The sequence below is a fragment of the Mus caroli genome, unplaced genomic scaffold (genome assembly GCF_978045245.1).
Source record: "Mus caroli unplaced genomic scaffold, Mus_caroli_1 scaffold_14, whole genome shotgun sequence".
Classification (NCBI taxonomy): domain Eukaryota; kingdom Metazoa; phylum Chordata; class Mammalia; order Rodentia; family Muridae; genus Mus; species Mus caroli.
In genome coordinates this window covers 52392514-52409458 of record NW_028227269.1, presented here as the reverse complement: position 1 = coordinate 52409458, position 16945 = coordinate 52392514, and the positions used below count along the sequence as shown (strand labels likewise).

The 16945-nt window shown below is 45.8% G+C and overlaps 1 protein-coding gene across 1 annotated transcript in view; it reads left to right on the top strand.

Annotated features, from left to right (window-relative positions):
- Egln3 (egl-9 family hypoxia inducible factor 3) overlaps positions 1 to 1368 on the top strand; it is a 30905-nt gene extending 29537 nt beyond the window's left edge. Inside the window, exon 5 of the mRNA XM_021179361.2 lies at positions 1 to 1368. Coding sequence (XP_021035020.1) covers positions 1 to 32 — 32 coding nt within the window. The 3' untranslated portion in view covers positions 33 to 1368.
- The last annotated feature ends 15577 nt before the right edge of the window (positions 1369 to 16945 follow it).

Here is a 16945-nt window from a genome sequence, read left to right as displayed (position 1 = left end):
GAAAAACTGAATCTGCCCTTGCTAAAGACTGACTGTGGTGTGCAATCCGCTGGCCGCATTTGTGTAGTAACAGTTCCGGAAATGTTAAGTGTCAAGATCCAAAGAATCCATACAATCCCCACTGCCCACGACGTTCAGCTCCCCACCTTGTTTGTGGTACTTCATGTTTTCTTGCCCAGACTGCGGTGACCTTCAGGCACTCTCTTTGCCAGATGAACTCATTTGCTAACTCCAGAAATACCTGCAGACGACATCCTAGCTGGCCAGCGGTTTAATGGATAGATTTGGGAATACGGCTGTTGAGCCCAGGACTGCTTCTTATTCGCACTTTATGTATGCGTCCTGATTTGAAAGGAGGAGGTTCTCAAAGAAATAAAGTTGGTGACAGATGCCACGAAGGGGCACCCTCCAAACCCTCACAGCAAGAAAGAGAAATATCTGAACGATTTCCAGATGTTGTTAACCAGAGTCTAGACAGTGACGACGACCTAATGACATTATCACCTCTAGAAAGGGCTGCTGCATAGCGATCGATTTATAGGTGTCCCACGGTGGATGCTCCATTTTCCTGGTTTACGACCTGTTCTTTCTGAAGGTCATCGCTAAGTCAACGGCTCTCTTGTGGAAGATGATCCTAGCATCTATTATGCACTATGTTTACATCTTACTTGGGGAACCTAATTATCCAGAGAATAAAATTCGCCAGGTGGTTTGGGTTGTTTTTCTGGTATTGAAATTTGAAGTTAAATCAGAGGATAGGAAGCTTCCTGGTAATTCAGCACTAGATCCTGCTAACTCTATGGGAAGAGCAAAGCCCAGCTTACATGATTACTCCGAGCATCCCGAGCAGTTCAGTTGGGAGGGAGATGGGGTTGGAAGTGCAGACCGGCCCCTTTCATCCATGTGTGTTCCCTTTAACCGTTCATCGTCCACAACAAAGAACAGTGTGCTGTACTCTTAAAAGAGATGGAAATAAAAAGACCTCAGAGCAATTGGAGTTCTTCCACGTCGTCTGCTCTGCCAGCCTCACTTGAGTCGTCTTGATCCTTGACTGCAACTGGCTAGTAGTACGGCCAGAGTTGTGGGATTTCTCAGAACCGTGGGAGGGTCTCCTGCTGCAGGGGGCAGGTGCCGCTTCCTTCAGAACTCTGTACGAAACACCTATTTTACGAAAGTTAGCCATCCTCGTTTCTGCTGCTACTTCCCCAACTTTCAAACCTCTTTAATTTCCTAGCTAGAACCCCACAAGCAGCATGGACCTGAAAGTGTTTTATTTCATCATGTTCAGACAGACAGACAGACAGACAGACAGACAGACTTTCCAAGAAAGAAGTTGATACTTTTCCTCTGATTGTTTTGGAAAGTGTCCAGGAAGAACTGTCACCCCCCGACCCCCAACCCCCGTGGCTCAGTTTTGTTTTATTTAGTATTTCCCACCTTCTAACTTGCAATGTCATTTCCTTATTTATTTTGTTTATTGTCTCTTTAGCCTGTGACGCCTAGAGTGTTAAGTACAAGGAAGACAGGGATTTTGTACGTTTTTGACCCATGAAATATACCCAGCACCTAACCTAATGCCTGGCATATAGCAAGAAAGGGCTTAGTAAATACATGCTCAATAAACTCAGTTTCCTCTGTAGTGGTTTGGTTCATTTCCATCGTTTCTGGCAGGAAAGGCTTGCTGGATTTTATAGCTTGGATTCTAACCTTTAGACTGTTGTCATTTCTTTCTTTCTTGCATCTAGAAATTGGTTCTCAACCTGTGGGCCATGTGATTCCCCTTTTATATTCCCAAGGGCATACCAGATGTTTACAACAGTAGCAAAATTACAGTATGGAGGAGGAATGAAAATAAATTTTATGGTTGGGGGGGGGGCGGTCACCACAACATGAGGAACTGTATTACAGGGTCACAGCATTTAGAAGGCTGAGACCACTATTGAGGGCCTCATACCTACCAGGCAAGCCCTTTTCCACTGAATTGTTTCGTCATGGCTCTTGTTGCTGTGACTTTAGGCTGAGAGGATAGAAAATTCTGGTCATGGTGAGTGGGTCATTCACTGGTACCACATCCCACACAGCAGGGACTTGATCTGACTGGGAGCTGAAATAGAATGACAAAAGGACAGACAAACATTTAAGCTGTGATCGGGTAGACAGTGCTTTGTCCCTCCTACACAACAACAGGGCCTTATTTTGTACAACACTAGAGTTAGCTCATCTTAGTAGGTGGTCTCTGTCGGGAGCAGACTCGGGTTGCAGTCTTCTGAGAAGAGGTAGCTGCACACAGTAGACAATCTCCTGCTTGCACACACTGTCAGCATTAGTGCTTTGCCGACCTTCTGGCCTTCACCCATACAGGGCAGGCTTTGCCAATCCCGACCCTTGACATGGCCACGCCCACATCAACAATGCACCTTCACTCAGGACTTCATCTGCTCTACACATGTACCCAGGCAGGGCTGTTCCCCACGCAACCCTGCTACCAGGAGCAGAGTTTCCTTTGCAGTTTCATGGCTATGAAATGGTAAGAGTATCTGAAGGTTCCTTCAGACAGTTTTCAAAACGTCAGTGACAGAGGAAGGTAGGTAGATAGGTCATATATCGAGCATCTCAGGTTCTGTAAAAATGGCGACTGACTTTTCAGGATTACTCATGATAGTGATAGGATTCTGAATGAAAGCCATAGTCTAATCTCAAGCTGGTATGAACTGCTGATGGCCCTGTCTGTACCCACCTGTGAAGAGCACTTAAATCTCTTTCTGGTTTGAGTTCATGCCTACTGTCCAGCTGAGCATGAAAGACTCCCATGTCTAGGGGAAGCGAGCCGTGGTGTTGGATGTGAGCATGTGTCTCCCTAGATCCTTGTTGCAACTTCAACCCCAGCACACCAAACTAAAGACGTGGGGCACCTAGGTGACAAGGCCCAGGACTTCACGGTTATGATGAAGGTGTTGCCCTTAGAGAAGAGCTCTGAGGGCTGGAGCCAGTCCTGCCCTCAGGCATGTGAGGGCAACAGTGCATGGTAGAGAGACAGCAGCCTTCTTTGCACTGTGCAACTCTTGGTACATTAGTCTTAGCTGGCTAAGTTCCTTTAGTACAAGAAGTCAAGTTCTGTGGTTTATTAATGACTCACCTGGCATTTTGTTGGAGAACAACAAGAAAGGTCTTTCTCTCCAATGTCCATAGGAAGGACACCTCTTGTGTGGGTGGAACTCTAGATTCACAGTCCCCCCCCCCTTTAAAAATGTTATCAATTCAAGAATTTTACATCATGCACCCCAATCCACTCATATCCCTTCCTATCTTTCCTTCATCTTTGCAACCTCCCCCGCAAAAGGAACAAAAATAAAATAAAAAGCTATCTCGCCATGAAAGCTGTGGTGTCGTGGCATGTCACATGGTATACCTGTGATGTCATGGCATGTCACACGGTATACCTGTGATGTCACAACATGTCACACAGTATGCCTGTGATGTCACAGCATGTCACACAGTATACCTGTGATGTCATGGCATGTCACACAGTATACCTGTGATGTCATGGCATGTCACAGTATACCCTTTTACCCAAACAGCTTTAGTTACAAATGTTCGTTGCAATGAGTCCCTCTGGCTTCTGCTACTACATTATCAATACTGGATCCTCATGGGGACTCCTCTCAGATATCCTGCTGTTGCTCTGTGTCATGGAGATCCTGCAGCTTTGGATCTGCAAGATGGCTTCTGCACTCACTTGTGTAGTTCACAGATGGGGTAGAAGTTGGGGTGGGCCAACTCAGAGCCCTGGATCTGGGCCTGGGTAGGAGCTGAGTTAGTCAGCTTCTTGTTCCTTTTGAGTACATCAACACTGTCTTTGGAGTCCCAGGTTTCTGATGAGGGTCTCGGGGGGAAGTTGTGACGTGGTTGTCTCCCTCTGAGGCCCATATAGGTTCACCACATGCTCAGGGACATCTTGGAAACGACATTTTGTTAGGCACCCATAGTATCAGAGGCTCGGATCCTTTAAGACGATCGCAGTTTAAAGTGAAGATCTGAATACTCTTGGATGTTGAGATGAGGTCTGTAAAAGCCAGATGTTACAGAATTTTCAAGCCCTTGAAGCACCCCGTGTACGCTTCCTACCTAGTAAATGGCGGTGTCTATAGCCCACAGAAGCACAAAGCGTCCCGACTATCATTATCATTGTTATGGATGCTTTCATTATTATAAAGTGGAAAGGGTCTTTGTTACGGGGTGAATATGAAATGCCCCTCATTATCTCATGAACCTTCAGGCCCTGTGCTGGGTGGTTTCATGTCAACTTCACACAAGCCGCAGTCATCTGAGAGTAGGGAACCTCAATTTAAAAAACAAAAGCGGGGTTGGAGAGATGGCTCAGCGGGTAAGAGAACTGACCACTCTTCCGGAGGTCTTGAATTCAATTCCGAGCAACCACATGGTGGCTCACAACCACCTATAATGAAATCTGACACCCTCTTCTGGTGTGTCTGAAGACAGCTACAGTGTACTTACATGTAATAAATAAATAAATAAATAAATAAATAAATAAATAAATAAATAAATAAATAAATCTTTGGGCCGGAGCTAGTGGGCCTGGAGCGAGAAGGGAATAAAACCAAAAACAAATGCCTCCATCATATCAAGCTGTAGGTGAGCCTGTAGGGCATTTCTTAATTAGTGATTGATGGGGGAGGGCCATTGTGGATGGGGCCATCCGTGCGCTGGTGGTCCTGGGTGCTGTAATATAAGAAAGCAGGCTCAGCAAGACCTAAGCAACATTCCTCCATGTCCTTTGCTTCAGTTCCTCCTTCCAGGTTCCTACCCTTACTTCTCTCACAAGTGGATGGTTACCTGGAAGAAAATACTTGGATAGAAAATAAACCCTTTCCTCTCCAAGTTGCTTTTGATCATGGTTTTTAACCACAGCAGCAGAACCCTTCAGTCTGCTTAGACTGCATGGTTTTGAGAAGTTGGGGAGCCCTTGGATGTGGGGCCTAGCTGGAGGTGTTTGGTCCCTGTGAGGCCCAGGAAATTGTCAATACAGGTAAACCAGTTTCTCTGTCGCCTGCTGAGCCCACTACCAGGCCTTCTCCATCCTTCAAAACCCCCAGCCCAAATCAACCCTTCCTTAAATTGCTTCTTGTATGTGATGCCCTCATCAGGAACAAGAATAGCAGGAAGCCATGATGGCCACGGGGCTTAGCTGTCAGCAGTAGAGTCTTTGATGGATCCTCCTGAGTGAGGTGTCTGTAGAGTTCTTCTGGGCACTTTCCAGGCTGAGAGCAGCTCTCCAGAATTAGCAGTGGTTGCACCCTGTACTGAATGGAGGGGACTAACCTCTGCCTGAGCTGCTAAGAGTGACATTGAATCCATTAAATACGGCCTGTGGTAGAAGACAAGTGTGAGGCCTGATGATGATCTGAGTTTAGAGAAGAGAAATGTCGGGCAGCTGGAGTGAGCCTCCGAAACCCCCAGGTGTCTTTGCTGAAGGTCAAAGGATGCTTGAGAGACTGAAGGGAGTTCCTGGTGTCTGCGTGATGGGGATAGCAGGTCTCACTCCGACAGTCTGTCCCCAGACCGTTGTGGAGCACCACATCATATTGAAGGGAGTGGCCAAGTCATCTCCCATTGGCGTGGCAAAGCATTCCTGCTGTCTCAGGCCTACCACTGCACCACATTACACTCCAGGACCATGCTCACCAGGTAAGCCCCGCATGGGAATCAGAGCCAGAGACACCACGTGGCTTGCTCATGGGGTCAGAACAGGCTCGAGCGAGCATGTGACCGCTGAGCCAGTCCTTTGGTTTATAAAGCCAGCAGGCGGGGAAGGAGGTTGCACAGTCAGGGATTCTGTAGAGAGAAGCCAAGCAAATAAGTGGATCTAAATAGGCATGGCTGCCGGAGAGACATTGAGTCTTTGGGATGCACAGAGGTGCCAACCAAGAGCCTGGCTGGCTTCCCTGTGGAGGGCCATGTTCATGCTGCTCAAGAGACATTGCTAGTTCCTTTGGACTCTTCCCCAAGAGAAGTGGATGGCGAGCTAACAAAGCCAGCCTGCTCATGGACTGCATCTAAACCGTCCCTCTTGTTTTCAGAGGGAAGAGGAGTCAGACACTAGGAGATATTATATACCAGGATCTTGACACATCCTCACAGCAGCCCACAGGCTTCAACCTTACAGAGGATGCACTCTGGATTAAGAGATACTAAGTAGTTGTTCTTGGGCACAAAGAGTTTCATCAGGAAATCTTGTAAGTCCATAACCAGGCTTTTGGATAGAGCTGTAATGCCTTTTGTGGCCAGAGGCTGGGCCTTAGAGATCAGAGGCCAAGTCTAAAACTCTCAGGAGTCATTTTTATCTGTCCTGAGTGCTGGCTAGTTTTGTGTCAGCTTGACACACAAATTAGAGTTATCTAGGAGGAGGGAACCTTAATTGGGAAAATGCTTCCATACAATCTGGCTATAAGGCATTTTCTTAATTAGTGATTGGCAGGGGAGGATCCAGCCCATTGTGGGTGATGCTATCCCTGGGCTCCGGTGGTCCTGGGTCCTATAAGAAAGCAGCTGAGCAAGACATGGGGAGCAAACCAGTAAGTAGCACCCCTCCATGGTCTTTTTGTTAGCTCCTGCCTCTAGGATCCTTCCCTGTTGGAGTTCCTGTTCTGACTTCCTTTGGTGATGAACAGGAATGTGGATGTATAAGCCAGATAAACCTTTTCCTCCCCAACTTGCTTATTGGTCACGGTGTTTAGTTGCAGCAACAGAAACCCTAACTAAGACACCTGCATTCTGGAAGTACATGTTCTGTGTGGAAGCTTCTCCTGATAGAAGTATGAGAGAGGTAGGGTGATGGAGGGCAGAGTGCCTAGGACCAGGCCTGTTGGCGAGGAGCTGTTTTAGTCTGTGTGTTCTCAGAGCAGCAAAGTAGCCAGGCCTAACTCATCCCTGCAAACAAAGTCTGCTGGGTAGACCCTGCTGCTCTCTACCTGGGCACATCACTAGGAAAGGAGCCAGGCACTGTATTGTCTCATTAGTCCCAGAACTCTAGCCAAAATGGTGTTATTCCTGCAGAGGTTGTAGGCCTTGGATATCGGGACTAGGAAACTTTCCACCCATTTATCCATGTGTTTAGATTACTCTTCCTCTTTCCTCACCTGAGAGGATGATCTCTCCTTAGTTCACCTGAAGGGCTTTCTCTGCCTGAAAGGCGCCATAGCCTGGCTAGGTCCTCCATCTGAGATTACTTGCTGGTAATCAGAAATACACTGCTCACGCTTGCTGTGTTTAGAAGACACTGGAAGCAAATTACACTGTCATGCGTGTTTATTCATAACCATGCATGACTTATTTCTATTCATGGGTCTTCATGCTTGCAGAGCACAGGTGAGATCTGCATGGCACTAACCAGGAAATAGATACTTCAGGGTCCTTTCTGCTGTTACTTCAAGACATTGTACTTATATCAGGCAGGAGGCTAGCTCCTGGAGAGACTGTCAGATAGGCCTTTTAATGTAGGACATAAAGAAGAGTATCTGGGCCTGCTCAGGTCCCTGAAACAGAGTGGGAAGATGATGTTCAATGTGACTGTGTTCAGTCCATCTCACACCAGGATGAGAAGATGGCGGTGGTCCATAAAACAGGGCCTATATAGAGCAGGCAACATTGGTTGGTGAGCTGGAGCAGTTAGAACTTTTTCAGTGACTTCCTCGCCAAGAAAGCCTGTGAAAAAGGTCGCAACCATGTTCTCTAGGAAACTATAGAACTATGGATATGCTTAATCACTCTGTATAGATGGATATGGTGGCACACACCATTAATCCCTACACTCAGGAGGCAGAGGCAGGTGGATCTGTGGGCTCAAGGGCAGCCAGTTTCTAAGGAGGGAGCTCCACAGTACATGATGGTAACCATGCCAGCTCAGGAGGCTGAACCCTGCAGAAGTAGGGATGGCACTGTGGTCCAAACACCTGGGTCACTCCACTTTAGGCTCGCCATGTTCCCTTTTGGGGTCTTGGTTCCCATCTATGACAATATAGTCTATATGCTTAAGGATGAACTTTATATATACCATAAAGAGCTTCCATAAACCAGCCTGGTCTACAGAGTGAGTTCCAGGACAGCCAGGGCTATGCAGAGAAACCCTGTCCCGAAAAAAAAAAGAAAAAAGCTTCCATGAGAAGCCATGAAACAAGATGGAATAAAAACATCACAGAAGACAACTAATGGCAATAAAAAAAAAAAAAAAAAAAACAAAAAAAACAAAAGCATGAACAACAACAGAAAGGGAACATGCATGAACAGGATGTCTGTCTGGACACTGGTGGTAAAAGGTGTCAGTATAGGAGAGTCCATCAAACTATATAAAACCACAAAGCAATATACACTCACCAAAGAGGTCCAAATGAGAAAAGACTGAACATGCTAAGCATTGGTGAGGATGAAGGCTCTTACCACTTCATGAGGGTTGCTAACATTGCTACAGTCCTGGACATGTACATGAACACACACACATGCACACACATGCACACACACCTTTTGATTCAGCAATTGTATCCGTGGGCTTCTATGAAGTAGACCATGAAAGACAGTGGCAGAGATAAATCCAAAACTGCTAAGCAGTGCTTCTTATAACACCCCCAACTAGAAAACACTCAGATGCTTACCAAGCTCAGAACTGCTTGGGGAAGTCAGTCTACACTTCACAGCCATGTGCAGCAAGCCAAGGTACACCACAGGGTAGCGGAATCTCACAAGGATACAGGCTGGGGGATGGATCAGGACTTAAAACGCGTGAAAGCATGAGAACCTGAGGTCAGATTCAATGCACCCACGTAAAAGCTAGGCACAGAAGCTTTGTAGCCCTGGGATTTGGGCAGAGATACAGGGGAGGGCGGCTCTCTACCAGCCAGGCTATCCAAAGTAATAATCTCCAGTATGGAGAGATGGCTCAGAGGTTAAGAGCACTGGCTGCTCATCTGAAGGAAGATGGCAGCTCACAACTGTCTGTAACTCCAGTTCTGCAGGATCCAACACATTCACAGAGGCACACATGCAGGCAAAAACACCAACACACATAAAACAAAAGTAAATCATTAAAATCATCATCATCACCATCACCATCATCATCATCATCATCTCCTGGGCTGAGCGACCCAGCCCAGGAGGCTTGGTTCTAGAAACCTTGCTGAGAATGACTAGGGAATGAAGGAAGACCTAGCAGGCATATAGGAACAAAACAGCTGGGGTTTAATAGTTCATGCACTCTCTAATGGGGTGGTACCAACTACTGCCACAACCTGGAGCCTCAGTAAGTTTCTATGTACAGCACAGGGGGAGGGGTTAGCTAGTCCAGGTAGGAGGTCGCTATAGGTGGTCAGGCACCCGGGCAGAATAAGCTGCAGTAGCTAGTTTTTTGCCAGAACTGGCCAAATAGTTGGAAAATTCTAGTACTTGGACAAAAGGAAGGCTTTACCATTCTGAACCAGGAATGCTGAGGAAGGCTTTGCTGCTGCCATGAGTCTGTGGCATCTGTCCTTGGCAGGCTACATGTCCGTGACAAACAATGTACATCACTCAGGACTCCATCTATTCTTTGCACTTTTGCTTAGGGGTTCCTTGGCTCCCCATAGTACAGAGGCTAAAACGATACCTGTGTGCTTATTACACTTATTCTTTTCTTTCAGGACCAGTGTTTTCATTTCTCTTGGGTAGACTCCTGCATGTGAAGCTGTCCCGTGGTGCACTTGTGAAGCTCCTGTTTACGATTTTATAGCCTTCCAAACTATCTTCCAAAGAGCCTACCATCCATCATGGCTGCGCCTGTGTGAGGTTAGCTTTCTCTCCACTGTCACCAACGGTTGGTGTTGTCTGGCTGATGTCGTCATTGCCCCGGAAGTGCAGTGCTACCCTGAGAGGTTTGACTTGGATTTCCCTAACAGTGACTGCTGTGTCACCTCTTTCTATTTGCTCTGTTGCCATCTACGGATCATTTTCCAGGAAAGGTGTACTCTGAATCTTTTTTCCAGTTCAAACTGTCTTTCCATAGAGGTTTAAGTTATATATTCCGAACATGTGTCCCTTCTCAGGGATGGATTTTCTCCAGGTGTGTGGCTTGTCCTTTCATTCTTTGAACAGTGTCTTTGTAAAAGCAAAATATTTACATTTTTGAGTCTTCAAATTTATCAAGGTTTTCATGTTTGTTTGTTTTTAAAATGTCATACTTTAATGAGAATCTTCTGCATTTTCTTTGAGAATTTCATCTTATAGACACTGAGGATTGAACCCAGGGTTAATCCATGTGTGCTAGTCCAGGGCTCTGCCACTGAGTCGCAGCCCCAGCCATTCTTTTTTAAGGCCCTTACATTCAGGCGTATAATTAACTATGTATTTGCATTTCTAAAGCATTAAATAGGTTAACTGGTTTTTATTGTGTGTGTACATTTTTCTCAACACCACTTATTGGTGCAAAGAGAAATGAAGACAGAGGGAGAAGGAGAGATGGGAGGCGGTTAGCCTCCCTTTCCTGAAATTAGATTGGGACTTTGTTTAAAGCAAAATGGACAAGGGTATTGGGATTCACTTTGAGACTATGTAACTTGTTCTTGTGCCACCATCCTCCTAGTGTGTAACCTAGTAACAGTACATGTTGAAAGAAGGTGGTTCCTTTTTTGATTTTTTAATGGTGAGTAATATCTTTAATGAAAGGCACAGCTTTGTTTGTAAAGTGCCTTGCCCATGACAGAGAGATCACTATTTTCCATGTACGTTTAGGGAGTAAAGCTAAGTGGACACAGTACAAAAGCTGTGCGCTCCTCACCGTCTCTGCTTGGTTTTTGTCATACCACTTATTTCAAGAGTGTGTGTGTGTGTGTGCTGGAATTACAAATGATTGTGAACCACCTGGTGTGGGTGCTGAGAGCTGAACTCAGGTCCTCTGAATGAGCAGCAGGACTCTTACCCTCTGAGCCATCTCTCCAGCCCTTGTCACTCCGTATTCAAAGCCCCTGTCCGCAGCAGCAGCCACTGCCATTTCTCCAGGTGCACTTCCGGTCTGGCTTGCTGAGCTCTGTACATTTTATCATTTAATGAGAAACTATTGTGTGATAAGTAAAAGCTATGAAGCAAGCGCCAAATATCCATCCTCACACGAAGGTGTGACATTCCCAGACACCAGCTAGAATTTTTTTTTCATGTACAATGTCTGAAAAAAATGCTCTAGAAATTATCTTTATCTTTTATACAGTGTGTTTTATGTAGCACCAAGTTTAATACTAGGCCTACACTATCCTGGGATATAGATACAGAATTAGTAACTGACCACATTTTCCATGTACTGCCCAGTGCCTAGACTTAGTGATGCAAATGGACAACTTGTGAGGAGAGTGTGAAACAAAATGTATAAAATTAAGTAATTTTAGACTAAAAAGTGACCCAAGCTGGTGGACAGACCAGCTTTAACTCTAGGAAGTTCCTATGAGTTTGAGCGTTTCAGTCTCAGAGGATGGCACGGCAGCGAGGTCTTCAGAGAGAGGTGGCAGCCATATGTGTAAAGTCACTGGGGCTGGCAGCAGCAGAGCTTCCCAAAGGGTTAGAGCCTAGGACCTAAGCCAGAGAGTTGTCTACTCGTGGTCCTGGCCTGCTGGTTTTCTACTCACCCAGGACAAAGGCTTGCTTCACACTGGTACTGAGCCAGCATGGAACTGTCTCTCTCTAAGCAGGGGACCACCCACTGCTCTGCTGATCCAGAGAGAAAAGTAACTACAAACACCATCTTAGGGGTCTCCTCGGAGAACCTGGTTTCCAAGAGGCAGCTTGGATTAGGAGGTTTGAAAGCAGCATGGGGTTGCAGTCAAAACTTTAGGAAAGCCACCAGACAGCCTGGTGGCAGAGCCAGGACAGCTGGCTAGCCTCACAGGACAGGTGTCCTAAGTGACTGAGGAACTCATGGCTCTTCCTGTGCTGGACAAGGTTGTTTCAGAGTTCCAACATTCTCCTGACCATTATCACTGCCATGCCATCAGCTGCCATATCCCCATCCCCACCCTGCCTGGGGCCTAACTTAGTTCATTTTAGTTGTTGACTAGATTAGGGACTCAGAGAAGTGGAAAAACTCACTGTTTGAGGTATGTGGTCTGTTGAGGATGGATGACTCTACAGGTAAGCAGAGGACTGACTGGGCAAGCACCCTTTAGTCAGATATGTGAATACCGGTGTGTGTGTGTGTGTGTGTGTGTGTGTGTGTGTGTGTGTGTAACAAAACACAAAAGGTGATCTAAATCGCAAGAGTCCTGCAGCAGCTTAACTAAAGTGTCTGGGATTAATAACAGAAATTCAGTAGTCATAGAAAAATTACATATTTTATGAGAAAAAAAATCGCCTGCTGCAAATACCAAAATGAACCCTGTAGACATTATTTCACAAGGATTCAAAGGTCTGCAATAAGAATGTATCAACAGAGTCCCTAGAAACAATGAAAAATTATCTCAGCAAAGAAATAGATGTGGTAAAATATAGAAATTGCAGAACTGAAAAATACAATTAAAATAAATGGCTCAATGGACAGGGCCTGAGGAGATGGCTCAGTGCTTAACAGCCCTTGCTGCTCTTGCAGAGAACTCAGGCTCAATTCCCAGTACCCACCAACGGTTTGCATTTGTCCATAACTTTAGTCTGTAGGATCTGGCGCCCTCTTCTGGCTTCCTCGGGCACCAAGAATGCACACAATGCAGATACATACATGAAGCAAAATGCCCATGCACATAAAATAAAAATAAATCTTAAGGAAAAACAATGAAAAACCTCATTGGACAGACTAGGTACTAAACCAAAGACAACAGTCCTAGAGTCCGAGAACTTAAGGATATCAGGGTATATTCAGTGTGAAAACCAGAGGTAAACAAACTGACAACAGACAGACCATTCAGTGCCTTAGTGATCTGGGAGAGACACTCACCTGAACACCTAGACATCTACGATTCATATCATCAGCATTAATGGGGACAGAGTGTGGGGCCCAAAAGTGCTCAGATAGTATTTATCAAGCTCCCAAATCCGAGACAGAAAAACAAAACAAAACAAAACAAAAACAAACCCAACAACAACAACAACAACAGAGAAAAGCCTCAAAATCTCAAAGGTAACTCAAGGTTATACCAAAGCAAATTAACAGTAAAACACACAGTAACTTAAATCCACCCCCAAACAAACAAAAACAAAAACAAAAAACTCTTTTAACAGTCTGAGATGGACGCAGTACCTGGTCAGGAAGGCCGAGTGAGTGACAGAAGATCTGAAGTCATAAAGATCAGAAGTTAATGGCACATGGTGATGAATGATGATGAAGGAGGAGGACGGGGGTGAGGAAGAGGAGGAGGTAGAGGAGGAAGAGACCTATCAACCATGAGCCCTGTATCTGAGAAACCAGTACTGCAGCAATGGAAGGGCTGTGCAGTGAGATGGCTTAGTGAGTTCAGGGGCTTGCTGCCAAGCCAGATGATCTGAATTTGATCCTCAGATCCTATATGATAAAAGGAGAGAGAGATCTGATCTTACCAACTAAGTTGTCCTCTGACCACCATACACCAATGTCATGGCAAGTGCACACAACACACACACACACACACACACACACACACACACACACACACACACACGGAATGAACAAATTTAATAACAAAACAAAGTAAATGGCTGAATGAGTAACACAGTTATTGTGTAAGTTTAAAGACCCACGTTTAAATCCTCAGGTCTCATGTAGATCCAGATACAGTGGCATGCATCTGTAATGACAGTGCTTCCATAGGGGCATGGGAGGTGGGAAAGGCAGAATTCCAGAAGCTAGTGGGCCAGGTGATCTGTTTAGGGAGGAATTTTAACCCAGCAACATGGCTACTCTGGCAAGGGATCACATCCAAAGACCTTCTAGGTCTAAGAGATCTGGTCGGGATACAGACACACCTTCAATCCTACGAGGCAAGCAGATCTCTGAGTTCCAGGCCAGCCTGGTAGAGAGCAAGTTTCAGGCAAAGAAAAGCATAGATCTGGACGTGATAGTACATGCCTTTAATCCCAGCCCTCAGAGGCATGCAGATCTCTTGAGTTCTAGTCAGTCAGTTCAATTGAGTCAGTGAGTTGAGAGGCAGTGGAGTGGAGTTCATGGCAGTTCAGTTTGTAGAGTTCAGAGGCAGTTTTTATAGTAACAATTTTACAGAGACCGGTTGCAGAGAGAACCAGCTAGATACGGGTGAAGACAGAACAAGTCAGAGAATGAGAGGGATCCACAAGATTAGAACAGATTGCCAGAGTTAGTCTGAGGCCAAACAGAGCAATTCAGTGGGAAGCTGAGAGAAGCCCGTTTAGATCAGTCAGCTTGGAGAGGAGTTTGAGCCAGAACAGCTGAGTTGAACCAGCTAGCCAGAATTCAGAAACTGCTAGAAATGCTGAGCTTATTGAGCAGTAAGTCTCAGAGGCTGAAAACATTCTAGGCCTAGATAAGATTGTACAGAGGCCTTCCAGGAATAGGCCTATGTTAGCACATGGAAGCAGTAAGCCTCTGAGATGACAATTACATCAGGCGAATAAAAGTGACTTTTACACCTTATTATTAAAGAAACTTTGCCTTAAACAAAGGACGAGTCAAGATCCCAGCACTGTCCTCGCCCTCCATTCATCAGCACTTGCATCAGACATGTACAATGTTGGAATATGAGACAGTCTCACTAGAAAGAAAATGAAGACTGTGCCATCTGATCATCTTCCTTAGAGACTGGTCTCTGAGGCTGGTGGGGAAGAGTGTGATGCAGGTGTCCTATTGGTAGCTGAGCACTTCCTAGACACATACTCTCTATGCTGTGATCAGTTTTGAATTAGAAAATTAAATTTCCACACATAAAAATAGCAAATGAATACTAGCGAACATCTTGTAACCTTAACGACTATGAAGGCAGTAAGGGGATGCTGAGATGGCTCAGTCCTCAAACAGCCTGCTGTGTGAGCATGACGCCCTGGTTTCTAGCCTCAGGACCCAGGTCAAAAAGAACCGACTTGTAACTGACTTAGCTAGGGAGACTGGGATAGGATTGTCTTGGAGGCAATGCTAGCGATGGGAACACAGGTTTTGTTTTATGAGGGCCCAGGGTTTAAACTTGGGTGGCCATGGCTTGCAGCAAACACGTTACCACCTGACAGTCTCCCAGGCCCTGTTTGGATGTTCCAAGAGAATACACATCTCTTGTGTCATTTAAAAATCGTAAGCAGACATGTCAGGATGCTCATCCCCAGGAAAGACAAAGGCCCTTACAGGTCAGGATGGCCACACAAAGGTACCAGGTTACAGGACAGGGGGAAGAATGGCAGCCTAGCTGCAAGACCCTCACCTAAAATTGGCTCTAGGGCTGTGAAGGGTTGGTTTATCTTCTCTGGAACAGAAGGGAAGGATTTTGAAAAGATAGGTGACAGTTGCTACCTGAGGTCCTGTACCCTGGCAGCTAGGGTGCTATTGTAACTCAAAGCCACTCAGCAGTGTTCCCAGGAGGCCCAGCTGAGCTGGGCTTTTTTGTGCAGGGCAATGCAGGGAACCTTGTAGGCCCAATGTGGGTACCCAGCCTGACTTCACTGTTGTGTCCTGGACTGAGCCACCAATGTAACCCTGAGTTTCTTGAAGAAGTTGGAGCCTGGGATTGCCCCCCACTTCCCCAGGGATGGGGGTTACCCCTACTGAAGATGCTGTTGGAAATTTGCTCAGAACTTGATCTTAGAAGGTGATCGCCATCAGCTGGTACCCAGAGTCTTCTGTTCTACTCCAGCCTCTGTGGCCGAGGTCCAGCATGAACTGCGCTATTGGAAGGTCCTGCTGGAGCATCCATTGGCGCTTCTCAGCACAGCTCCCAGGAAGCTTCCTGAGGTCTGAGGAGAAGGCCATCCCATCCCTGGGAGGACCCAAACACTTGTGGGTTCTATGAAATAGTCCTGGTAGGAATCAGGTCTGGAGTTCACTTCAGTCTCAAAACTCCACTGGAGCGGAGAGACATCCTGTGGCTCAAATGGAAAGTAGGCTCGTGCTCTGGACCTGGGCCTATTGTCCTTAGTTACAGCATCCATGAAGTACCTACAGCCTGCCCAGTGCAGTTTCAAGTAGTACCTGCCTCACCTAACTCTCACAGCTGCCCGGGATGGAGGGCTTAACACGTAACTACTCATTACTGTCTAATCTCTCTGTGTTGTATCTTTCATTTTCGCATTATTTTGACCCCGCAAGGGATATGACTCTTTAACCTTTGCGTATTCTTTCCAGACAAAGGTCCCCTAAACGAATAAACCACACAACAAATCACTTTTCACGCACACTAATTTCTCATGGCTGATCCGAGGCCTGCAAGATCACACTGGAAAATGCGATTCTCAGTGTCTGCTCTCCTGTCCCTTGCTCTCATAGTCCACTTAGGGGAGGACTTGGTCCCGCCGAAGAAACATTATTTGGCAAATAATCTGATCAATTTCACTTCTATTCCTGGCAATGAAATGTTAAGAGCCTACATCACCGTTACATCATCTGAATAGGGCAGAGTCCGCAGAAGGAGATTGAATTTTGGAGCAAAGATCCAATTTCATGGAAATAAAACGCCTCACTTAAGTACATTTTAAAACTCTTTAGCAGAGTAGTTAATGCCAATTAAATTGTGGCCTGTCTGAATCATGAATTATCAATTCGGACATGATTTTGGTTTTCTTCTATAAGTAACTCTGGTATTCCTTTTTCTTTTTCTTTTCTTTTTTTTTTTTTCTTTCTTTTTTTTTAAGAGACTAGGTCGTCTGAATTCCCCATTTGGTCTTGAAATTTTTCTGTGTGCTCAGAAAGCAGTGGTGGGAACAGCCATGCCTGGTCAGTGCTTTGTGTAAGACAGGAGTTGGCATGCCCAGTACATATAGGTTTGATCAAGGGCGA